The following is a 27,457-nucleotide window of genomic DNA, read 5'->3' on the forward strand; positions in this document are numbered from 1 at the left end:
AAGAAAGAATAGCAAGAAAAAGGAAGACTACATCTACTCCGCTGGTTTAGGTCACTTAGTAACTGGGTAACTTCATCACAAATGTTGTTATTCACGTAAAACGGTGACTAGAGCCATGAGTATGCAAACCACTTTAGGTAAAATGTTTTTTGGTTGAGTAACCGGGTGCCTTCACCACAAGTGTTGTCATTCGCGTCAAAAGACCGAAATACGGCCTAAAGAACGTAGTCACAGGCAAAAACAAAGAAAAAAGAAAGAAAATAAAAGCCATGACAACAAAAGGGGAAGAAAAAAGGGAAAAAAATGGCCAAAGAAAAGAACGAACAAAAGTCGTCCCAACTTAGGCAGAAATAAGGAGATAAAGGGTATTGTGTTGAAGTGACGAGTATGGTGACATTTAGAAACCTATGATTTTGTGGAAGCTTGATTGTTCTACTCTCTACTTGGCGAGACAAAGTGTTGTGATGTGATTGGCCTCTTACCCTCATTATGATAAGTTAGCGTTAGCATAACGTATTGCGGCATTTGTGTTTTGAGATTATCTGCATATGGGTTATAGGTTACCTTTGTTGTTACGGAATATTAGCACAATGTTGAGATCATATTTTTTGCAATGTTGGACTTTTGCTTGAGGACAATAATTGTTTAAGTTTGGGGAGTTTGATAAGCTTAGTTTTACATATTTATAATAGCGGAAAATAGTATTCTGTTGTGTGGAAGGCAATAACTTAAAAAAAATTCTATAGTCATTCCCTTCTATTTTTGGTTTATATCTAAAAAATGTTGTATTTTTTTATGGCTATCTGAAAATCCCATGTAAAAGCCTTCATTTAGACTTTATATGACTACTATTTTTGGCTGGGAGGTGATAGATTCTGACCATGATATTATTTTACGAATATAACTCACAATAATTATTCTAAAAATGTTTAAATGCTATATTATTATGGTTGTCTTTTATTTTATGGATTATCCCTTTTAGATGACCATATCAGCACAGGGTAAATATAACCTCTCAAAGCTACATGAAATGTACAATTTGGCTAAGAGATGTTTCGTGGTGGCATTCCTAAGAAGGATGGAAAAATTGACTGTGCTGAAGACTCTTTCAGCAGGCAAAGCAAGCATTTTTTATTGTATCAGGACAACTGCAGGTGGAAACATATGCCTGTGCGCTCAGTCATGTGTATACCTTCAGGCCAACATGTCGAGTATTGCCTGCGTGTCTGAAAGAGTGGTTATTCAAAGTATCCATATCTCATCCTATACCATTAACATTCTAAGTTATAATGTACTTTGACTTTACAAATGGATGGATTTGACCAAACAGTTAATATGAAGGTTATCATGGCAACTAACCGAGCTCACACTTTGGACCCTGCCCTCCTATGTCTGGGAAGACTTGATCGTAATATTGAGTTCCCTTTGCCAAATAGATGTCAGAAGAGGCTCGTTTCTCAGGTGAATCTCAAAGATCATTTACTATTTGATGTTTGCTGGTTCTTAAAGTAAACAAAACTGTTCTCACATCTCACTCATAAAATGAAGCCTCAACCCAATGGGATAGTTTGCACGTTTGCACTGCTAAAATGAATTTAAGTAATGAGTTAGATTTGGAGGATTATGTGTCTCGACCATATAAAACCCGTGCAGCTGAGGTCAGTGATTTTGCTCACTTTTTCCACATTCATACAGCGAGAAATATAGTTACTTATTTACAATTTTATATGCTAGAGACTCTTCCTCTCATATCTGCCACGATCCCCCATATTTGAAGCCATCTTATTTGAAGCTAATTCTTTTCTGATAATTACTTTGGTAGGATTGATTACCTTGAGAAGCACAACATGGTATTTGATACACCTCTAAGCAGTCTCTCCATTGTACGCTGCACTTTAACTTGAATAAAATCTATGACGTAGTAAAGATTTTGTGTATATACATATATGTAAATATTTATGTAATTTCAACTGCCTTATGACTCATATCATTCTTCCTATCAAGTGTTGAGAATTCAATTTCATTTATCTTTCATCTTGCAGATTAAGAGGAAGCTGCCAAAAGTTAATCGGGCTCTCGCAGCCTGACTTCTTGAGGAGGACGAAGAGCTGAATGAGAATAAGGGAGCTGATGATGCGGATGTTCAGAAAACATCAAAGAAAAAGAAAGGTCTCACCACTGAAGTTCTCAAAGATGAGAGGTTTACAGCTATGTTTGAAAATAAGGTATTTCATAGAGGTTCTGTTTATGCAAAAAACTTGCTTTTCTTGATTGCTGCTGTTAGTTTTGATCAACCATGTAGTACCTTGTTCCCAGGGATTTGTGAAATAGTTGGAACTTTAATAACCCCTGGACATCATTATACATATCTTTAGCGCAAAGAATCAATTTTGAGAGCAATGAGATACATATATATCGGCTGGTCACGGGCTTGAGTATTAACCACCTTTATCCTCTGATATTTAGGCTACATGATTGGGATAGCTCTCAAATTAGCGTGACAACCTTTTGAATAGTAAATGAATGTATTGGGTGGATTTTGTTTGATGATTAATGTAGAAAGATTCATTAATGATGATGGCATCACTTTTGGACTCGTACTGACAACATATGTATTGGAATTTGTTTACATCCAAACAGCAGCCAAATTATGTATCGTTTCCTGACACTGCTTGCAGGACTTTGAGGTTGATGAATTCTCAAACGAATACCTAGCTTTGCACCCAATGCCATCAACAACAAAAAAAGCCATTTTTGCTCGAGGAGCATTTTTTGAAGCTGTTGAAGAAGAGGATGAAAAGGCTATTGGTGGTTCTGATGCACCATGAGCGAGTGAATTGTGAGAAGATGAGCATGAAAACACAAAGGCCAAATCCAGGAAGAAAGCACAAGCTCCTAGGTGAGACACATGTTTTCATTTGGACAGTAGGAACAAAATTTCGTTCTTTGTGCATGTAGAAGTCATCACATAAAAACAAGTTCAGAATGCACATTTTTACCTAATCAAGTCTTCAATATCATGTCATATCTGCAGATTCTTCGAAGTGAAGGATAAATGACAAAAGAAGGGTTTACTAAAAGCCCCTCAAAAACAGAGACGAAAAACCAACAAAGGGGTTGGGGTGTAGTACCACTGGCGGAGGGTTTATTAGTCGGGTTGATGGAAGCGAAGATGTGATTCTTTCATCAATCAGCACACCCAGGAGAAGCGGCATTGGAGGTGGATGCGACACAAAAATCCAAGAAAGAAAACTCCACTGGTAAAAACCCTCAAAACTACTGTTTGCCTCCCACCATCAAACCCCATCCATACCCACATGTTTCCACTTCTCGATTTTTTTTTGTTTCTTTTATTTAGGGTTGGAAAAGCCATAGCAGTAGAGAGGAAAGGAAAAGAAATTGACTGTTACAGGGAACTTGAGGGGGGAATTGTTGGTTGCTAGGTTTACTGTTACTGCTAAATTTTTTGGTGATAATTACTTTGGTAGGATTGATTAACTTGAGAAGAACAAGATGGTAATGGTAGATGATTTAGTTATTGATCAAAATCGATAAACTTACTGTAAGCACTCTCTCCATTGTACGCTGCACTTTAACTTGAATAAAGCTTATGATGTAGTAAAAGATTTTGTGTATATACATATATGTATATATTTATGTAATTTCAACTGCCTTATGACTCATACTTAAATATTGGAACTCATATCATTCTTCCTATCAAGTGTTGAGAATTCAATTTCATTTATCTTTCATCCTGCAGATTAAGAGGAAGCTGCCAAAAGTTAATCGGGCTCTGGCAGCCCGACTTCTTGAGGAGGAGGAAGAGCTGAATGAGAATATGGGAGCTGATGATGCAGATGTTCAGAAAACATCAAAGAAAAAGAAAGGTCTCACCAGTGAAGTTTTCAAACATGAGAGGTTTACAGCTATGTTTGAAAATAAGGTATTTCATAGAGGTTCTGTTTATGCAAAAGTTCAAAAACTTGCTTCTCTTGATTGCTGCTGTTAGTTATGATCAACCATGTAGTACTTTGTTCCCAGGGATTTGTGAAATAGTTGGAACTTTAATAAACCCCGGACCATAAGTAATATTGACACATGTGAAAATGCACAAGAAATGATAATAATTATACATATCTTTAGCGCAAAGAATCAATTTTGAGAGCAATGAGATACAGATATATCGGCTGGTCACGGGCTTGAGTATTAACCACCTTTATCCTCTGAAATTTAGGCTACATGATTGGGATAGCTCTCAAATTAGCGTGAAAACCTTTAACAAGAGATTGAAGCCCAATATTCATTGTGACAATAGTCTTAGATTAGTGAGGGAATTAGTTTGTTGGAATGTGGATGTGTGGAGACTGAAAATTATTCTTTGGGGGTTGACAATTTTTAATGAACACGTAAGACTGAAAATTATTCTTTGGGGGTTGACAATTTTTAATGAACACGTAAACTTGTGAAGGAAGTTAGTGTCGTTTGAAAAATATGCGAATTATCCTGTGGTAGCACTTGAATTTTCTGATTGTTCTCTTGTCTTATCCCTTAGATTAATAGGAATTTTTGGTATAAGTCGAGATAAGTAGGAGAAATTAGCACTAGTGGCATATTGAAAAAAACAATTGTGTGAAGTGTGTTCTATTGACCGCATCAAATAAGCAATGTTCAAGAATCAGCACAAAAGCCTTTGTGTGAGCTTTTGGGCCAAAGCACTTTCATCTAAATAGTGCTCCTACATTTCTTTTGATTGAGGGCATCAAACTTAGTGTGTACATTCTAGAACTTGCTTGTGTAATACATTTTGAGTTCACATTCTTGTAAGATTGGTGCATGAAAGTGATAAGGGCACTTAGGAATACCCCATTGACCTCAAAAGAGCCTACCTTGATTCACCCATAGCAAAACTCATTTGAGCCTTGGCTTTTCCTTTGTTGGTTAAACCGCGTTATAAGCTTAATCATCCCTTTCTTGATTATCTCCTGAAATGATTTTTGAACCATTCAAGGGGGTGGTGTTGGCTTGGTTGTTTGTAAATTGACATGAAAATGAGTGAATGATATGAGGTTGCATACAAGCGATGCACTGTTAGTCCCAAAGAAAAGAAAAGAAAAAGAAATGGGACGAGGAAATGAAAAACAAATGATGAAACAGAAAGAATAAAGAGAAAAGGAAAAAGAAGAAAAAAAGAAAGGAAAGAAAAAAGATTGAGAAAAAAAAGAGAAACAAAAGAAAAAAAGAAATTGGAAGAGGAAATGAAAAGCAAATGATGAAACAGAGAATAAAGAGAAGAAAAGGAAGAAAAAAAGAAAGGAAAGAAGAAAAGATTCAGAAAAAAAAGAGAGAAACAGAAACAACAAAAGGAAAAATTGGAGGTGTTTGATGGTTCAAATCATTTGAATCGAGTTAAATGGCAGTGAGGTTGGAAGGATAAGCAACTAGGTCGGCATCACTCCTTTGAGTTCATAAGCCACAATTCAGCCTATCTTTTGCCACACCTTGTCCTAAACCCCATTACCACCCATGGAATGACCCTTTGATTTATGTATTAATTTTCATTTCGTTGGTGGAGGAGATTTGATTCACAAGCAAGCCTATGGTAATGACATTCTATGTATTGATTTGAGTGGAACCCAAATTCTTAAACACTTTATGAGTGATTAGAGTGATACCCTTGTGAGAGTGCTGAGACTTGTTTCATTTTATTTTGATGAAGTCAATGGGATACTTGTGTGCTGAATGTTGTGCTGCAAGTGCTTGTGTCAATATTGCTGGCTCTTCTTATACTATTAAGTCATATTAGTATAGGGGATATACTTGAATGACATGAAAGAAAATTTGAGAATTGCTACTTGGATAATTCGTGTATTTGGATTGAGACATGCTTGAGGACAGTCATGGTTCCGGTGTGGGGGAATCTGATAAGATATATTTTAAAACACTTATGCATGCTTGTTTCGAGTGATTAAGAAAGAATTTATTGCATACTTTAATAATGTTAAGTTACCCCATTTTCTTGGAGGATGGGAGTGGGAGTGGGAGTGTAAGGTAGGTTATAGTTTTTTACACGTCACATTTGGAAGTTATAGCAGTGAGATTTATTTCTTGTGTTATTGTCATTGTGGTGAGTGGATTTTTGTGTGAACTTCAGAGCTAGCATGCGTTAAAATTAATGTTGTGTGTCGTCTTTTGCCTCTTAAGAATCTTTCACCAATGGGATCAAGAGAAGCCTTTAGGTATCAAATACTACTTTACACTTCTTTTCTTTTATTGTTCATATCTTCTCTGTTCAGTTTCGTTTTATTTAAAAATTTGTTTAATTATAGTCTATAGTTTTAGTTTACAATATGCTAACTAATATTTTTAATATAATTAGTAAAGATATTAATTCATATACATTTACATGCTTACAATATGTAAGTTATTTTATTTATTTCATATTAATGAATCAATGAGATCAAAATGAAGTATAAATGTACGAGGATAGAAATCGAATGTTCAGTCCTGATCTTGAGTTCAAAACTTCATGCTGTATTGCTTGTGATGAAGTTTTACCGATCTGCAGTTGGTTCCTTCTATGGATCCTTATGCATAGTTGGTAGATTCTGAAACAAAGAGAGCTTGTGAACATGAGCAGGGAATATTTTCATGTGTCACTTGTGGGATTTTTTGTTTTGCTTGTGTTTCTATTGAAGCAGCTGCTCATTATCTATTGTTAGCCAGTTGCATCACATTTAAGAATTGGGGTGCTGGTGATGCTGACTACAATCACATCAGACATCCAAAGTCTCCCAACAGAAACCTTGGTTCAGGTATTTTCTCCTTTTTCATGGTCTATTGAAAATTTATCATTTTATAGGCATTACTTTTCTCGTAACATATTGGCTACTAATTCAAAGTTCATATTTCAATGAAAATTTGCATGGGCAAATGTAGTAGTGCTAAAACAATAGCGTAAGGATCAGGTTTACTCATGTAACGAGCACTAACTACTCTTCTACTTGTCATATTCTATGCCTGATGTATGTCTATATGCGTCCATATGCTGAAAATGATGTGTTGGCTATGCGACCATTTACCATCCCATGAGACTTCAGAACTCCAAAGTTTGTGGTGTGAATAATTAAATCGCTCATGTTTTGCGTACAATATGAAAATAGTTAGAAATGGAAATGGCAAGAAAGTCTAATTATACATTTTCTTTGCAGAATATTAGTATTAGGTACGCCTAGTTTGCTTATGGTGATTTTATGGTACAACATTCAATTTTGAATGTAGTGCATGAGAATTCTAGTGTTCTTATTGTTAAATCCATTTAAGTTGAAAATATGGCTACGACTTGTGATTTGAACTTTCATGTGATCATTTGCAGGGCTGGTAATAAAGAAACATGTAATATACATTCGATCTCTGTGGCAAAGCATGTGTGTTGGGTCAAGACCTGATATGATTCTTCATCTGATTCAAGCACTGAGCCAAAGAAAGTCAGAGGTATCATGCAGTTGCTGCAGGCCAAGCCCATGTTCCACTATCTCTGACTGCTGAGACTCTAGCTTCCCCTGTGGTCCATGTGATCATGGCGGCAGTGGTAAGACAAAACGGAAGTTTCTGGAAGTGTTGGACAATTAAGTTACAAAATGATTGAAATAAAAAGCATGACTTGGAAAATGCCAACATCCAGAGGCCATAGGTGATCCTATGGCAAAAATTAACTCTACTGGATTTGGTTTACAGGAGGTTATTAAAGCTGAGAAGGAAATGGAAAAGTCTAAGATGTAAAATCCGCTATTACATTCAAAGAACGCATCTAAGTCTGGAAAGCTGAATATGAAAGGACTATCGTTGACAAAGTTGTTCACCCCAGTATTGTTTTTGCAGAATAGTAGTATTATGTATGCCTAGTTTGCTGATGGTGATTTTCTGGTGCAACAACATTCACTGTTGGATGTAGTGCATGAGAACTTGTAGTGCTCTTTTTTATTTTTAATCTATTTATGTTGAAAATATGGCAGTGACAAACTTTGATATGATCATTTGCAGGTCTGGTAAGAAAGAAACAAGGTCCTTCTGATATGCCAATGATATGCAAATATGTGCGGATCAGATTCAATCTATGTGCCAAAGTATGTGTGCTGGGTCAAAATGAATCTGATTCTTCATCTGATTCAAGCACTGAGCCAAAGAAAGTGAGTTATCACGCAAAGAAAGAAACAAGGTCCTTCTGATATGCCAATGATATGAAAATATGTGCGGATCAGATTCAATCTATGTGCCAAAGTATGTGTGCTGGGTCAAAATGAATCTGATTCAAGCACTGAGCCAAAGAAAGTGAGTTATCACGCTGTTGCTGCTGGCCAAGTCCATGTTCCACTTTCTATGAGTGCTGAGACTGTAGCATCCCCTATGATCCATGTGATCACGGCAGCAGTGGCAAGACATTCCTAAGGTTGAGACTTTTGCTTGAGGACAATATAAGGTAGTACTGTTAGTTAAAACATGTTGAACCAGAGGGCACCAATTGCTTACCCTTTTCATTTATTCTTTTGTTATACTATTGAAAGTAATTTGTTTTTATTTGCTTTTCCTAGTTTAGCGAGAACAATTGCTGGTAGAAAGTGAGTCTTTGTACATTGTCTGCTATAACATTAACCTAGACATCATCAAAGTCAAATTTCCTTGTGGAAATATTTGTTAATCCTGCTTGTTCTGGTTTTGTAGGGAGTCAATCTTTTGAAGAAGTATGGCCTAAGCCCTGGTACATTGGAGGGAGAACAACACAAGGAAATAGGGGGATGAAAATGTTGGCAAAATCTTCATTAGTGATTTTGTGGTTTCTATGTTTGGTAGCTTACATTTAAGCATGTCAACTCGCAATTTTAGATATGATTGGCTTTTACTTGGTGGGAAATTTTCTTTTGCCATGAATTTTTGAGTTGAACCTCTTGGATACACTCCGTGACCTAGAGAATTTGATCACTTCAGCTCTAGAAAAGATCTTGTTATCTGGGTATCTATTACGCATTTGTGTTGCTGACAAAGAATGCATTAATTTTCTCTGTGATTCTGTAGACTTTGGGAGCATGGATGACATTTCTGAAGTTTCTGGTGGAAAGGATGGAAATGGTTCTTAGTATGAGCTTTTGGTTTGCAGTCCATCCAAAATTGAGGTTAGTAAATCTCTTTTGTTAATCTGGGAGTTGGCTTACCAACATTGTTTTCATCCCAAACACTGAGGTGTTAAGCTTAACTGCTCAACTTCTATGCAGAAAGAGATATTGTATGAGATTACAGCAAAATGCTGAAACTGTTAATGTTACTCTTTATCAGCAGAAGATGATTATGTAGATGTTAAAACTTATCTAGCATTGATTATGTTGTTTCTTTCAATTGAGAGTTCATGGGCTGTGTTTCGGGCAGTCTTAGGTGGCTCCTTCCAGCCTGGAGAGTTCAAGGAATGAAGGTGGATTCCTACTTGGAAGTCTCTTCCAAACAGTGATAAGTCAGTATTGGAGTGAAGGCAGAGTCTAATGACATCTTGAAAAAGTGACTTGCCTTGTTTCTCATAGTTGGAATGACTCTGAAAAATAGATGCCTCTTGTGGTATACACTATGCTCTTCCGTAAGTTCCTCGATTGTACTAATTTCTGACAAGGCCTCGTAGCCACATAATTAGACTTTGACAGGGAATGAAAAGAGTTGCTGATTTTACCACTTTCTGATGACGGCCTTGAAGGAACATAATAAGACATGACAGGGAATGAAAACAGTTGCTGAACTGAGGAGGGTAATCTTCCAGTGCCGATCAACAAGGATCCACTTTACACGGTGAGAACATGGATTCACTTTACATGGTGAGAACATTCTATTATAGCTTTCTTTCATTCATCCTATTATAGCTCTTTTTTATTCGTACTCCAACCTTAAGAAAGAAATAGGACTAACAAATTGATTTTTCATTTATTTGTGTTCGTTTCTAACCATTTGTTTCGTTTTGCGCACAGCCTATTGACAATAAGCCAACGAAGTTCAATCCATTGGTCACAATACTTCGGTTTATGTGATGTGCGTTTAATTGATAATTTTTCTATGGGTGATTTTATAATGTTTATTCTTTAATATGCTTTTTATTAGTGAAAACATTAAACGAAACACATATTGCTTCAAACTCCTAACTTAACTCAATCACTTAAGTTTCCTATCTTAATTTTTTTGAAAAATATATATATATATATATATATTTTGTTTATTTTCTAAGTTACTTCTAGTTCAATGCTTATTTTTTATTCTTTTTATTTACCTTATTTGAATGTTGACGATATTAATCGTTTATAGATTTTTTATTAGTTATCATATTCAATATATAGGTTATATAACTTATCATTATTTTAACTAATAACAAAGTTTTTATTATAGGGGCAATTAGTTATGAGGTTCCGAAGGATTAAATTTTAATTCCATTTATAATTAAATTTTTATTATCAAAAGGTTTTATATAATTTATACAAATATAAATTTATAAATTCAAATTATTGTTTATAGAATATTAAATTATTCATTTAATATATTAATAAAATTAGTTACTAGATTATAAATTTAAATTAAAAGTTTATTACACTACGAGTAATTAATTTTTATTTTCAAAAGGTAGAGGGGTAACAATATTTATGAGAAAGTATTATTTATACTAATTTATTTTATTGATCTTTATATAATTTGCACCTCTATAACTATATTTTATAAACTTCAATGAATCTGTAACAATTTACATGTCTTAATAATTAAACTATTGAATTGTTTATCTAATATATCAATAATATTAGTTGTTATATTGTAAATTTAAATTAAAAAATTCTCATATCGTACATTTTTTACATTAGTTAATTTGTTCTTTTTGCTTGTAACCAAATTTTGTTTTGAAAGGAAAAACTTACGAGAATGAATAATATGATCTGTATATATTTGTATTATTTTTTTGTAGTATACAATTTACGCCTCTAGTATTTGAATATTAAATTATTTATCAAAAATTTTTATAAAAATTTGTATAGGTTATAATTTAAAGTAAAAATTATGAATATTATTTTAGATTTTAAAATTATAAGATTATGTTTTTATTTTTATTTATAATTAAAATTTTATTATCAAAAGGTAAGTAGCATTATGGGAATGAATAGATTCCATATACTTTTTTATTATTTATAAATTTAAATTATTTAATTCATTGTCCTTTTATTGAGTCTGTATATAATTTAGACCTTTTGATAATTGAAATGTCAAATTATTTATTTAATATATAAGTATAAATTATTGTAAATTTTTAGACTTAGAACATTAATTTTTCAGAGGGTAAAATAGGATAATATGATCACATTTACACCTCTTAATAATTGAAATATTAAAAAATTATAAATAATTTTTTATATCAAAAGGTAGAGGATGTGTCAAAATATTATTTATAAAAATAAGTAATATAATTTTTTTTTATTTTTATAATTTCTGCTGATTCAAATTTAAATTTTTTTATTGAATTGTATATAATAATTAAATGGAGAGGATTTATTACACTTCTAATAATTAAAATATTAAGTTATTTAATTAATATTATTTAAATTAAAAAATAATTACCATTTAATAATTAAAATATTAAATTGTATATAGAACTTACAACTCTTAAAATGAGTTACTAGGATATAAAATTGAAATTATAGATTATTTTAAATTTTTAAAATTAATAGATTAATTTTTAAACTTTATTACAAAAAAGCAGATAATATTTATAGGATCGAATAATATGATCCTATATATGTTTGTATTATTTACATTTATTTAAATTTAAATTGTTTTGTTAATTTTCTAATTGAATATGTATATAATTAACACCACTTAATAACTAATATATTAAGTAATTTTATTAATATATTACTTTGTTATATATTGTATGCGATAAATCTCGGTTGGTTGTTTTCTGGATTCACTAACGGTAGGTATATTACATTATTTGTATGGTCTGCTCTTTTTACTCTCAGCTTTGCTATTTCATTAGCCTAATTAATTAGAGGTATAGGTTTCGTCTTAAAAAATTGTCACACTAGTTAATTAATTTAAATTTAAAATTGAAGGATTAAATTTTAATTTGTATTTATAACTAAATTTTTATCATAAAAAAAGGTAGCGGATGTTTTTATATAAATTTATATTTATAGATTTAATTAAAATATTATCAGATTTGTATAAATTATTAAATTATATTGTTTATTATTATTGATAAGTAAATATTTAATACCAAAATAAATAAATATTCTAATCAAATTAATTATTTTGTATTGGCATAAATTAATAATAGTGTAGTAGAATGACGCAAAAGTTGGAATTTTCTTCTGTTTTGGCCCTCTCAACATAATTATTTGTTTTCTGTTAAAATATTAAAATCTTAAATATGGATTAGTTAAATAATTAAAATATGCATTGAATATGAAACTAGAATGAATATATTTATATTAAAATCTAGGTGTCATTTTTTAGTTTTTATTTGTAAGTGGTATTATCTGTAATTATATTTTCACAAATAAAGTTCACAAATATCCTTAACTAATAATTATCAAATAAAAAGTCTTAAATTGACAATTTTGATTGTAATTGTCAGTTTTTTCACTCCAACAACGGCCTTTTCATAAATAACTAGTTTCTATATTCATCTAAGTACCATAATTGATTCTTTTAAATCGGAACTGAATGTTTATTTTTGCTTTTTATAAATTTATTTTAAAGAAAAAATATTTCTCATTTGTTTATTTATTTATTAAAATTTCTATTTCTATCTTAAATGTAAGGGATAATATCTACTTTCTATTTATTGTTCTATCTATACAAACCACCTCTCTCTTTTGAATAAAATCTAAATTTATAACCTAATACATTAATTAAAGAATTTAGTTTTCATTATAAAGAGGTGTAATTTTATACATAAAAAAATAAAAATTATTTTAAGTAATAAATAGTATTAGTTCTCATACTTTTTTATCTTTTAGTAATAAAAAACGAGCAATAAAAAATTAATCTTTTAATTTTCAAAATTTAACATGATTTAAATTTATCATAACAATTTTATTAATATATTAACCAAATAATTTAATATTTTAATTTTAAGAATAATAAATTACATACAGGTTCAATAATAATAATAAAATTATATAGGTCATATTGTTCATTTTTCATAAATATATTTTGACACACCCTCTATTTTTAATAGAAATTTATAATAAAAAAATTAAAAAATCATTTATACAAATTTGATAATCTAATTTTTATAATATATTAATTAAATAATTTAGTATTTCAATTAAATGTATAATTTTATATACTGATTCAATCAAAAAAAGGTCAAAAAAGATATGGAATCTTATTCTTAAATATTGCATCGCATCCCCTCTATCTTTTAGTAATAAAAAATTTAGTTATAAATAAAAATAAAAAAATTTATTTGTTTATGAATTATTTTAAAGAAATTGAATTTCTCATTTGTTTATTTATTTATTAAATTTTCTATTTCTATCTTATATTCACTTTCTATAGTTTTTATTATAAAGAGGTGTAATTTTTTACAACTATTATAAGTAATAAAAAAATTCGCGCTTTTATTATTAGTTCTCATAAATATTGATTTTATACCCTTTTATCTTTTAGTAATAAAAATTGAGCAATAAAAATTAATTTTTTAATTTTTAAAATTTAACATAATTTATACTTGATTTTAGTAGATGCCTAAGACATAGCATGAAGGAGGATTGTGGCCCAAGACCTCCCACGGCCTAGACCATAATGAAGGCCCAATATTAAATAATTTTATTATTTTAATTAAATAATTTAGTATTTTAATTAAACGTATAATTTTATATACAGATTCAATTAAAAAAAAATTAAAAAAATATGAGATCGTATTATTCATTCTTATAAATATTGCATCGTACCCCCTCTATCTTTTTAGTAATAAAAATTTAGTTATAAATTAAAAGAAAATTAAATCTTTTATTTTTAAAATTAAATAATTTTTAATTTAATTTGTTACCTCATAACTATTAATATTAATTAAATATGTAATTTAATATAAAGATTCTATAGGCTCTGTACGTTAGATGTATAATTTTATATTAGATTCAACAAAGAAAAAGTCAAAAAATATGGAATCTTATTATTTATTCTTATAAATATTATTCATATCCCTCTAACTTTTAGTATTAAAAAATTAGTTATAAATAAAAAATTAAATCTTTTAGTTCTAAAGACGGATAAATTTTAATTTAATTTATTTCCTCATATATCAATTAAATATGTAATTTAATATAAAGATTCGATAACAAAAATTAATAAAATAATTTAAATATAAATTAATACAAATTATTAAAAAAAATATACGAGATCAAATAATTCATTCATACCCCCACCTTTTGGTAATTAAAATTTAGTTATAAATAAAATGTAATTTAATATAAAGATTCTATAAAAAAAATTAATAAAATAATTTAAATATAAATTAATATAAATAATACTAAAAAATATACAGGATCACAATTCATCCATAATAACTATTATTAATTTTTCATAATAACATTAGATGTATAACTAAATATTATCACGGCGAGTCGCCGGGCGCCACACATCATTCGACTCCTCTAGATGAGGCGAACATTTCCCCTCAAACAAATTGGGCTACCACCACGACCACCGAAGCTTTTCGCCGTCACCGGAGCGACCCACGGTTGTGGACCACCACCAATCACTTCGTCTCCTCCTTGCGAATCGAATGAGACCCCTCCCATATTTAATTATCTATACATGCATTTCACGATCGTGGACCACCGCGAATGCTTCGCCATTTGATTTTTTTTTTTTTAATTTTTTGATTAATTTTAATTATATTAATTAAAATATATTTTAATTAATTAAGAATATTTTAAGTAATTACAATAATTAAATATTTTAACTATAATTGTTGTAATTAAATATATATTTTAATTAGTTAAAATAATTTTGGATTTAACAATTAAGAAATATAAAATTCTTTGAATTTAAATTTAAATTTAATAAGGCAAAATTTAATACTTATTTTTTTTAGGGTGACAATGGCAAAAATAAATATGAACCTAAACGCACCAGACGCATCTCCTCCACCTTCTGTTAGTTTCTAACAAAATGGGGGGTTTTTGCTGACTAAAACAAAATAAGCCGTTTTTTGCATACTTTCTAAAATATAGGAGAATTTTATGCATTTTATCCAAAAAAATTAGTTATAAATAAAAATAAAAAATTAAATCTTTTAGTTCTAAAAATGGATAAATTTTAATTTAATTTATTACCTCGTAACTATTAATATCCATTAAATATGTAATTTAATATAAAGATTCGATAAAAAAATTAACAAAATAATTTAAATATAAATTAATACAAATTATTAAAAAAAATATACGAGATCATATAATTCATCATAATTATTAAAAAAATTAATAAAATAATTTAAATATAAATTAATACAAATTATTTAAATACCTTTTGGTAATTAAAATTTAGTTATAAATAAAAAAGATAATAAAATAAATAAATTAATATAAATAATAATAAAAAATAATAAAGGCATTTTGTTATAATAATAGATGATAGATTTTTCATTTTAAAAAGTTAATTAGAAATATATTTTCTGCTTATTCCTCAAGATATATAACCTGAAAAACACATCAATAAAATTCCAATCAAACCAAGGTGTGCCACGTATGTTATCGAATCTCGCTTGTATATAATTATTGTGTTATTGATTATTATTCTTATTATTAATTATATTGATAATTAATAATTTGCTATATATATATTTATACTATTGAATAAGTGATACGCGTCAGATGTGGATGCCTAGGGCAATTTCGGTGCTAAGTGTCCCCCTTTATAGGCATCAAGTATGCTCTAAATATGTTTGGTCTTTTCCAGAATTACCATCATCAGTATATTATCGAATCTCGCTTGTATAAAATTATTGTGTTATTGATTGTCATTATTATTATTAATTATATTGATAATTAATAATTTGATATATATCTATTTATACTATTGAATAAGTGGTACGCGTCAGATGTGGATGCTTAGGGTATGAGAACAATCTAACTCACAACCTAACTAGACAACGCAAGGAGGCCAATAAGTTGTTCAGCCGAAGGACCTATATGCCCTATTTAGATTCAACAAAGAAAAAGTCAAAAAATATGGAATCTTATTATTTATTCTTATAAATATTATTCATATCCCTCTAACTTGAATTGAAGAGTTTTTAAAGAGTTTGAATAAGATAAGCTTTTTAATATTATAATGAATTGAAGGAGTTTCTCAAGGTTTTTTTTTTTAAAAAAAAAAAAACAGTAACCAATTAATATATTATTTAAACAATTTTATTAATATATTATTTAATAGTTAATACATTAAATAATATATTAATAAAATTGTTTAAATAATATATTAATTGGTTACTGTTTTTTAATTATTAAGAGATGTAACTTTATATACTTATTTAATGAAAAAAGTTAATAACATAGTTTAAATTTAAATTATTATAAATAAAAAAATATAACAGGGTTATATTACTCAAATATTGCTTTGACGTGTTCGGGTAATAAAACTAAAAAATTAATCTTGATAGTTTTTTAATCTAAATTTCTAACCTAATATTAATTAAATAATTTAGTATTTCAATTAGATGGATAATTAAGAAAATTAAAAAAAAGATATGGGATCTTATTAATCATTCTTTACATATTGCTTTCATACCCCCTCTATCTTTTAGTAATAAAAATTCAGTTATAAATAAAAATAAAATGTCAAATATTGTAATTCTAAAAATAGATATATATTTATTACCTCATAACTATTAATACCAATTTAATTTAATTTAAATTAGTATAAATAATAAAAAAAATATACAGAATCAATTTAAAAATTAATTAATTTATAAGTTACAAGTAAAACTAACAAATTAACTAATTTTAAAAATTTAAAATAATTAGTACAAGTATGAGAATTTTTAATTTAAATTTATAACATAACAACTAATATTATCGATATAATAGATAAATAATTTAATATTTTAATTATTAAAAACTATAAACTATTACAGATTCATTAAAGTTAATAAAATAAAGTTATATAAGGCCCTCCACTTTTTAGTAATAAAACTTTCTTTCGAAACCAAATATTCAAAAGTAACTTTCCTTATAGAATTGATTTTAAATCTCATTCTTTATTTTAAAATAAGTCTGACAAATATTTTAATTAAATTTATAACCCAATAACTCATTTTATTGATATATAAAATAAATAGTTTGATATATTCATTTCCATAAAATAATGTTTTGATGCCCTACCTTTTGATAATAAAAATTTAAAAACAATATTTTAATTTAAAATTAATACTTTAATTGAATAATTTATTATTTTAATTATTAAGAGGTGAGAATTATATAAAGAACAATAAAAAAACTTATTAAATAAATTAGTATAAATAACACTTTCTTATAAATATTGTTTTCCCTCAACCTTTTGAAAATAAAAATAAGTTACAATTTTTTAATTTAAATTTATAATATTAATATATTAAATAAATTATTTAATATTCTATAAACAAATTAATAAAATTATAAAAAAATATATGAGATTATATTATTCATTTACATAAATAATTACTTTGACACCCTCTCTAAATGAAATTATACAAGTGTGATAATGAAATTATACAAGTGTGATAAACTTTTTAATGAAATTTATAACTTAGTAACTTATTTTAATATATTAAATAAATAATTTAATATTTCAGAGGTATAAATTATATACCATTCACTAAAAAAGTTAATAAAATAATTTAATTTATGTGTAATATTCGTTCTCATTACTTTTGACACCCCCTTTATCCTAAATAAAAATTAAAATTAATCTTCTAATCCATACAATGAATTGATTTAAATTTTTACTATATACAGATTCAATAAATTATTTAAAATATAAATAATACACAGAATATAATTCATATTATAACCTAGTAAGTAATTTATATTTATATATTAATAATTTAATATTTTAATTATTAAGAAGTGCAATTTCACAAAAAATTTAATATAATTCAAATTAATTATATAAATAATAAAAATGGTGCAGGATGATTATTATAAATTCCCATAAATATTGCTTTTGTAATAAAAGTTTATAAAGAAATAAAAAAATTAATCTTCTCTAAGGTTAAATACATTAACAATAATTTCAGAGGTGTAATAAAAAAATATTAAATAAATATAACAATTCTACCTTTTAGTAATATATAAAAAAAAGTTTGTTAAAATAGTGTTTTAATTTTAGAAACAAAAATAAAAAAAATAATGGTCTAATTTTAGAAATTAAAAATAATTTATTCAAATATAATAATTTATTAATTTAAATTTATAGCCTAGTTACTAATTTTAATAATATATTCAATAAATAATTTAATATTTTAATTAAATTCAATAAATAAAACCTATGAGTTTATATTATTGGTTTTCATAAGTATTGCTTCAAACACCCCCTCTATTTTTTTGGCAATAAATATATAACTATAAATAAAAATAAATAATAAATCATTTAATTTAATAATATATACAAATCTAATAATTTTTTAATTTAAATTATAAAAATAAATTTATATAAATTATATAAAAAAATCCACTACCTTTTGATAATAAAAATTTAGTTATTGATAAAAATTAAAATTGAGGGATAAAATTTAAACTAATTACTAGTGTGATAATTTTTTAATCAAAATATAAACAAGTAGCTAATTTCCTTAATATATTAATAAAATAATTTAATATTTTAATTATTAAGTCGTGTTAGTTATATAGATTCAATTAAATTTAACAAAGTAATTTAAATTTAAATAAAAAATAACAATACAAAAGTATATAGAATCATATTATTCAATTCTATAAATATTATCTGCTTTTTTGTAATAAAAGTAAAAAAATTAATCTATTAATTTTAAAAATTTAGATTTATATTACAATTTAGATTTAGATTTTTATATTAATTTTTAAAGTATAATAATGTTACAATTTAGATTTTTATATCCTAATACCTAATCTTATTATTTATTGAATAAATAATTTAATGTTTAATTATTAAGAGGTGTAATTTCTATATACAATATCAATAAAAAAAAAAGTTAGTAAAATATCCAAGCTAACAAATACTTAAAATTTAAATAAGCATAAATTATAAAAAAAATATATATGAAGGCATATTATTCACTCAAATAATATTGCTTTGATAATCCCTCCACCTTTTGATAATAAAAGTTTAGTTATAAACAAATTTAAAAATTAAATTCTAATTCCAAAAAATAAATTCTGATAATTTTTTAATTACACTTGTTATAAGTAACTAATTTTAATAATATTAAATACATAATTTAATATTTTAATTTTTCAGAGATAAATTATATACGATTCAATAGAAAAAATATTAAAGTTTAAATTAGTATAAATAATATAAAAATATGAGAAATTATATTATTCATTCTCATAAATTACTATGATAATTTATTAATTTAAATTTATAGCCTAGTTATTCAATAAATAATTTAATATTTTAATTATTGCGAGGTTAAATTCTATCTACAGATTCAATAAAAGAAATTAATAAATTAATTTAAATTTAAATTAGTAAATATAAATACATTGCTTCAAAACCCCCCTCTATTTTGGTATTAAATATTTAGTTATCAATAATGATAATAAATAATTTAATTACAAATCTGATAATATTTTACTTAAATTTATATAAATTATATAAAATCCACTACCTTTTTTATAATAAAAATTTAGTTATAAATAGAAATTAAAATTTAATCCTTCAATTTTAAATTTAAATTAATTAACTAGTGTGATAATTTTTTAAGCTGTAACCTACGCCTTTAATTAGATTAGGCTGATGAAATAGCAAAACTGGGAATAAACAACTAATGAGTGGACCATACAAATAATGTAATATACCTGCTGTTCGTGAATCCAAAAAACAACCAATTAAGATTTATCGCATGCAATATATAACAAAGTAACTAATATTCTTAATATATTAATAAAATTACTTAATATTTTAATTATTAAGTGGTGTTGATTATATACATATTCAATTAGAAAATTAACAAAACAATTTAAATTTAAATAAATGTAAATAATACAAAAATATATAGGATCATATTATAAATATTATCTGCTTTTTTGTAATCAACTATAAAAATTAATCTAATTATCTTATTATTATTATTTATTGAATAAAATATTTAATATTTAATTATTAAGAGATGTAAGTTCTATATACAATTTAATATTATAATTATTAAATGGTAATCATTTTTTAATTTAAATAATATTAAGTAAATAGCTTAATACTTTTAATTATTAGAAGTGTAATAAATCCTCTCCATTTAATTACTATATATAATTCAATAAAAAAATTTAAATTTGAATCAGCAGAAATTATAAATAATTATTTATAATTTTAAATATTTCGAGGTGTAAATGTTGGTAACTAAAAAAATTAATGTTCTAAGTCTAAAAATTTACAATAATTTATACTGATATATTAAATAAATAATTTAATATTTCAATTATCAAGAGGTCTAAATTATATACAGACTCAATAAAGACATAATTTAAATTTATAAATAATAATAAAAATATATGGGATCGCTAATCACATTATTCATTACCATAATACCCCCTTACCTTTTGATTATAAAATTTTAATTATAAATAAAAATAAAAAAATAACCTTATAAGTTCAAAAATCTAAAATAATATTCATAATTTTTTATTTTAAATTATAACCTATACCAATTTTTATTAATATTTTTTATAAATAATTTAATATTCAATTACTAGAGGTGTAAATTGTATACAATAAAAAAATAATACAAAAGTATACAGAATCATATTATTCATTCTCGTAAGTTTTTTCTTTCAAAACAAAATTTTGGTTACAAGTAAAAGTAACAAATTAATTATTATTAAAAATGTACAATATGAGATTTTTTTAATTTAAATTTACAATATAACAACTAATATTATTGATATCTTAGATATATAATCCAATAGTTTAATTATTAAGACATGTAAATTATTACAGATTCATTGAAGTTAATAAAATATAGTTATAGAGGTGCAAATTATACAAAGATCAATAAAATAAATTAGTATAAATAATACTTTCTCATAATTCCCCTCTACCTTTTGAAAATAAAAATTAGTTACTTTGTAGTGTAATAAATTTTTAATTTAAACTTATAATCTAGTAACTAATTTTATTAATATATTAAATAATTTAATATTCTATAAACAATAATTTGAATTTATAAATTTATATTTGTATAAATTATATAAAAAATCCACTACCTTTTGATAATAAAAATTTAATTATAAATAGAAATTAAATTTAATCCTTCGTGACCTCATAACTAATTGCCCCTATAATAAAAACTTTGTTATTAGTTAAAATAATGATAAGTTATATAACCTATATATTGAATATGATAACTAATAAAAAATCTATAAACAATTAATATCGTCAACATTCAAATAAGGTAAATAAAAAATAAGCATTGAACTAGAAGTAACTTAGAAAATAAACAAAAAAATAATATATTTTTCAAAAAAATTAAGATAGGAAACTTAGTGATTGAGTTAAGTTAGGAGTTGAAGCAATATGTGTTTCATTTAATGTTTTTACTAATAAAACGCATATTAAAGAATAAACATTATAAAATCACCCATAAAAAAAATTATCAATCAAAAGCGCATCACATAAACTTAAGTATTGTGACCAATGGATTGAACTTTCGTTGGCTTCTTGTCAATAGGCTGTGCGCAAAACGAAACGAATGGTTAGAAATGAACAAAAATAAATGAAAAATCAATTTGTTTACTAATCCTGTTTCTTTCTTAAGGTTGGAGTACGAATGAAAAAGAGCTATAATAGGATGAATGAAAGGAAGCTATAATAGAATGTTCTCACCATGTAAAGTGAATCCATATTCTCACCGTGTAAAGTGAATCCGTGTTGATCGGCACTGGAAGATTACCCTCCTTAGTTCAGCAACTGTTTTCATTTTGTGTTCCCTGTCAAAGTCTTATTACGTGGCTACGAGGCCTTGTCAGAAATTGGTACAATCAAGGAACTTCAAGCTGAGTACAAGACTGCCCGAAACACAGCCCATGAACTCTCAATTGAAAGAAACAACATAATCAATGCTAGATAAGTTTTAACATCTACATAATCATCTTCTGCTGATAAAGAGTAACATTAACAGTTTCAGCATTTTGCTGTAATCTCATACAATATCTCTTTCTGCATAGAAGTTGAGCAGTTAAGCTTAACACAACACCTCAGGGGATGAAAACAATGTTGGTAAGCCAACTCCCAGATTAACAAAAAAGATTTACTAACCTCAATTTTGGATGGACTGCAAACCAAAAGCTCATACTCAGAATCATTTCCATCCTTTCCACCAGAAACTTCAGAAATGTCATCCATGCTCCCAAAGTCTACAGAATCACAGAGAAAATTAATGCATTCTTTGTCAGCAACACAAATGCATAATAGATACCCAGATAACATGATCTTTTCTAGAGCTGAAGAGATCAAATTCTCTAGGTCACGGAGTGTATCCACGAGGTTCAACTCAAAAATTCATGGCAAAAGAAAATTCCCCACCAAGTAAAAGCCAATAATATCTAAAATTGCGAGTTCGCATGCTTAAATGTAAGCTACCAAACATAGAAACCACAAAATCACTAATGAAGATTTTGCCAACATTTTCATCCCCCTATTTCCTTGTGTTGTTCTCCCTTCAATGTACCAGGGCTTAGGCCATACTTCTCCAAAAGATTGACTCCCTACAAAACCAGAACAAGCAGGATTAACAAATATTTCCACAAGGAAATTTGACTTTGATGATGTCTTGGTTAATGTTATTATAGCAGAAAATGTACAAAGACTCACTTTCTACCAGCAATCATTCTCACTAACCTAGGAAAAGCAAATAAAAACAAAGTAATTTCAATAGTAACAAAAGAATAAATGAAAAGGGTAAGCAATTGGTGCCCTCTGGTTCAACATGTTTTAACTAACAGTACTACCTTATATTGTCCTCAAGCAAAAGTCTCAACCTTAGGAATGTCTTGCCACTGCTGTCGTGATCACATGGATCATAGGGGATGCTACAGTCTCAGCACTCATAGAAAGTGGAACATGGACTTGGCCAGCAGCAACAGCGTGATAACTCACTTTCTTTGGCTCAGTGCTTCAATCAGATGAAGAATCAGATTCATTTTGACCTAGCACACATACTTTGGCACATAGATTGAATCTGATCCGCACATATTTTCATATCATTGGCATATCAGAAGGACCTTGTTTCTTTCTTTGCATGATAATTCACTTTCTTTGGCTCAGTGCTTGAATCAGATGAAAAATCAGATTCATTTTGACCAGCACACATACTTTGGCACATAGATTGAATCTGATCCGCACATATTTGCATATCATTGGCATATCAAAAGGACCTTGTTTCTTTCTTACCAGACCTGCAAATGATCATATCAAAGTACAAACCATAAGTCACTGCCATATTTTCAACATAAATAGATTAACAAAAAAAAGAGCACTACAAGTTCTCATGCACTACATCCAACAGTGAATGTTGTTGCACCAGAAAATCACCATCAGCAAACTAGGCATACATAATACTACTATTCTGCGAAAACAGTACTGGGGTGAACAACTTTGTCAACGATAGTCCTTTCATATTCGGCTTTCCAGACTTAGATGCGTTGTTTGAATGTAATAGCGGATTTTACATCTTAGACTTTTCCATTTCCTTCTCAACTTTAATGACCTTCTGTAAACCAAATCCAGTAGAGTTAATTTTTGCAGTAGGATTACTAGCCTTTGGATGTTGGCATTTTCCAAGTCATGCTTTTTATTTCAATCATTTTGTAACTTAATTGTCCAACACTTCCAGAAACTTCCGTTTTGTCTTACCACCGCCGCCATGATCACATGGACCACAGGGGAAGCTAGAGTCTCAGCAGTCAGAGAGAGTGGAACATGGGCTTGGCCTGCAGCAACTGCATGATACCTCTAACTTTCTTTAGCTCAGTGCTTGAATCAGATGAAGAATCATATCAGGTCTTGACCCAACACACATGCTTTGCCACAGAGATCGAATGTATATTACATGTTTCTTTCTTACCATCCCTGCAAATGATCACATGAAAGTTCAAATCACAAGTCGTAGCCATATTTTCAACATAAATGGATTTAACAATAAGAACACTAGAATTCTCATGCACTACATTCAAAATTGAATGTTGTACCATAAAATCACCATAAGCAAACTAGGCATACCTAATACTAATATTCTGCAAAGAAAATGTATAATTAGACTTTCTTGCCATTTCCATTTCTAACTATTTTCATATTGTATGCAAAACATGAGTGATTTAATTATTCACACCACAAACTTTGGAGTTCTGAAGTCTCATGGGATGGTAAATGGTCGCATAGCCAACACATCATTTTCAGTATATGGACGCATATGGACATACATCAGGCATAGAATATGACAAGTAGAAGAGTAGTTAGTGCTTGTTACATGAGTAAGCCTGATCCTTACGCTATTGTTTTAGCACTACTGCATTTGCCCATGCAAATTTTTCATTGAAATATGAACTTTGAATTAGCAGCCAATATGTTACGAGAAAAGTAATGCCTATAAAATGGTAAATTTTCAATAGACCATGAAAAAGAAGGAGAAAATACCTGAACCAAGGTTTCTGTTGGGAGACTTTGGATGTCTGATGTGATTGTAGTCATCATCACCAGCACCCCAATTCTTAAATGCGATGCAACTGGCTAACAATAGATAATGAGCAGCTGCTTCAATAGCAACATAAGCAAAACAAAAAATCCCACAAGTGACACATGAAAATATTCCCTGCTCATGTTCACAAGCTCTCTTTGTTTCAGAATCTACCAACTATGCATAAGGATCCATAGAAGGAACCAACTGCAGATCGGTGAAACTTCATCACAAGCAATACAGCATGAAGTTTTGAACTCAAGATCAGGACTGAACATTCGATTTCTATCCTCGTATATTTACACTTCATTTTCATCTCATTGATTCATTAATATGAAATAAATAAAATAACTTACATATTGTAAGCATGTAAATGTATATGAAATTAATATCTTTACTAATTATACTAAAAATATTAGCTAGCATATTCTAAACTAAAACCATAGACTATAATTAAACAAATTTTTAAATAAAACAAAACTGAAAAGAGAATATATGAACAATAAAAGAAAAGAAGTGTAAAGTAGTATTTGATACCTAAAGGCTTCTCTTGATCCCATTGGTGAAATAATTATTAAGAACAAAAATAAAGAGGTAAAAGACGACACACAACATTAATTTTAAGGCATGCTAGCTCTGAACTTCACACAAAAATCCACTCACCACAATAACAATAACACAAGAGTTAAATCTCACTGCTATAACTTCCAAATGTGATGTGTAAAAAACTATAACCTACCTTACACTCCCACTCCCACTCCCATCCTCCAGGAAAATGGGGTAACTTAACATTATTAAAGTATGCAACAAATTCTTTCTTAATCACTCGAAACAAGCATGCACAATAGTTTTAATATATATCTTATCAAATTCCCCCACACCGGAACCATGACTTTCCTCAAGCATGTCTCAATCCAAATACACGAATTATCCAAGTAGCAATTCTCAAATTTTCTTTCATATCATTCAAGTATATCCCCTATACTAATATGACTTAATAGTATAAGAAGAGCCAGCAATATTGACACAAGCACTTGCAACACAACATTCAGCACACAAGTATCCCATTGACTTCATCAAAATAAAATGAAACAAGTCTCAGCACTCTCACAAGGGTATCACTCTAATCACTCATAAAGTGTTTAAGAATTTGGGTTCCACTCAAATCAATACATAGAATGTCATTACCATAGACTTGCTTGTGAATCAAATCTCCTCCACCAACGAAATGAAAATTAATACATAAATCAAAGGGTCTTTCCATGGGTTGTAATGGGGTTTAGGACAAGGGGTGGCAAAAGATAAGCTGAATTGTGGCTTATGAACTCAAAGGAGTGATGCCAACCTAGTTGCTTATCCTTCCAACCTCACTGCCATTTAACTCGATTCAAATGATTTGAACCATCAAACACCTCCAATTTTTCCTTTTGCTGTTTGTGTTTCTCTGTTTCTCTCTTTTTTTCTGAATCTTTTCTTCTTTCCTCTCTTTTATTCTTCTTTTTCTTCTCTTTATTCTCTGTTTCATCATTTGCTTTTCATTTCCTCGTCCAATTTCTTTTTTTCTTTTGTTTCTCTTTTTTTTTTCTCTATATTTTTTCTTTCCCTTCTTTTTTTCTTCTTTTTCCTTTTCTCTTTATTCTTTCTGTTTCATCATTTATTTTTCATTTCCTCGTCCCATTTCTTTTTCTTTTCTTTTCTTTGGGACTAGCAGTGCATCGCTTGTATGCAACCTCATTTCATTCTCTCATTTTCATGTCAATTTACAAACAACCAAGCCAACACCACCCCCTTGAATGGGTTCAAAAATCATTTCAGGAGATAATCAAGAAGGGGATGATTAAGCTTATAACGCGGTTTAACCAACAAAGGAAAAGCCAAGGCTCAAATGAGTTTAGCTATGGGTGAATTCAAGGTAGGCTCTTTTGAGGTCAATGGGGTATTCCTAAGTGCCCTTATCACTTTCATGCACCAATCTTACAAGAATGTGAACTCAAAATGTATTACACAAGCAAGTTCTAGAATGTACACACTAAGTTTGATGCCCTCAATCAAAAGAAATGTAGGAGCACTATTTAGATGAAAGTGCTTTGGCCCAAAAGCTCACACAAAGGCTTTTGTACTGATTCTTGAACATTGCTTATTTGATGCGGTCAATGGAACACACTTCATACAATTTTTTTTTTTAATATGCCACTAGTGCTAGTTTCTCTTACTTATCTCGACTTATACCAAAAATTTCTATTAATCTAAGGGATAAGACGAGAACAATCAGAAAATTCAAGTGCTACCACAGGATAATTCGCATATTTTTCTAAAGACACTAACTTCCTTCACAAGTTTACGTGTTCATTAAAAATTGTCAACCCCCAACGAATAATTTTCAGTCTCCACACATCCACATTCCAACAAATTAATTCCCTGACTAATCTAAGACTATTGTCACAATGAATATTGGGCTTCAATCTCTTGTTAAAGATTGTCACGCTAATTTGAGAGATATCCCAATGATGTAGCCTAAATTTCAGAGGATAAAGG

The 27,457-nt window shown here is 28.2% G+C and overlaps 1 protein-coding gene and 2 long non-coding RNA genes across 5 annotated transcripts; 2 read left to right on the plus strand and 1 right to left on the minus strand.

Moving 5' to 3' along the window:
• On the plus strand, positions 7–4,398 carry LOC105178711 (nucleolar protein 10-like). Of its 2 annotated transcripts, XR_849159.2 has the most exons (5): positions 7–1,461; positions 2,043–2,225; positions 2,679–2,899; positions 3,035–3,260; positions 3,761–4,398. XR_849159.2 is itself a non-coding variant. In XM_011102241.2 (2 exons), exons 1-2 carry the CDS (start codon positions 3,225–3,227, stop codon positions 4,007–4,009), a joined length of 285 nt encoding a protein of 94 aa, XP_011100543.1. In that variant the 5' UTR covers positions 2,908–3,224; the 3' UTR covers positions 4,010–4,398. The 2 variants fall into 2 exon arrangements, 1 of the variants encoding a protein (XP_011100543.1); XM_011102241.2 differs by lacking the exons at positions 7–1,461; positions 2,043–2,225; positions 2,679–2,899 and having other exon boundaries at positions 2,908–3,260.
• LOC110013259 lies at positions 6,416–9,421 on the plus strand. 2 transcript variants are annotated; one of them, XR_002288429.1, is made up of 3 exons: positions 6,416–6,812; positions 7,373–8,476; positions 8,719–9,421. It is a non-coding gene; the product is annotated as an uncharacterized LOC110013259 (long non-coding RNA). The 2 variants fall into 2 exon arrangements; XR_002288428.1 differs by lacking the exon at positions 8,719–9,421 and having other exon boundaries at positions 7,373–7,588; positions 8,041–8,709.
• On the minus strand, positions 22,488–25,292 carry LOC105178712. The gene is made up of 4 exons (XR_849160.2): positions 24,883–25,292; positions 23,199–24,318; positions 22,855–22,955; positions 22,488–22,604 (listed from the first exon to the last, which is right to left on the minus strand). It is a non-coding gene; the product is annotated as an uncharacterized LOC105178712 (long non-coding RNA).

This window comes from Sesamum indicum, linkage group LG16 (assembly GCF_000512975.1).
Source record: "Sesamum indicum cultivar Zhongzhi No. 13 linkage group LG16, S_indicum_v1.0, whole genome shotgun sequence".
NCBI classification, from domain to species: Eukaryota; Viridiplantae; Streptophyta; class Magnoliopsida; order Lamiales; family Pedaliaceae; genus Sesamum; species Sesamum indicum.

What these genes read in the sequence shown, in the direction of transcription:
- LOC105178711 (XM_011102241.2), top strand. Translation starts at nt 3,225, where the DNA reads ATGCGACACAAAAATCCAAGAAAGAAAACTCCACTG. An exon ending in CAAGAAAGAAAACTCCACTG is followed by an intron (nt 3,261 to 3,760) that starts GTAAAAACCCTC and finishes TTCATCCTGCAG; the next exon opens with ATTAAGAGGAAGCTGCCAAA.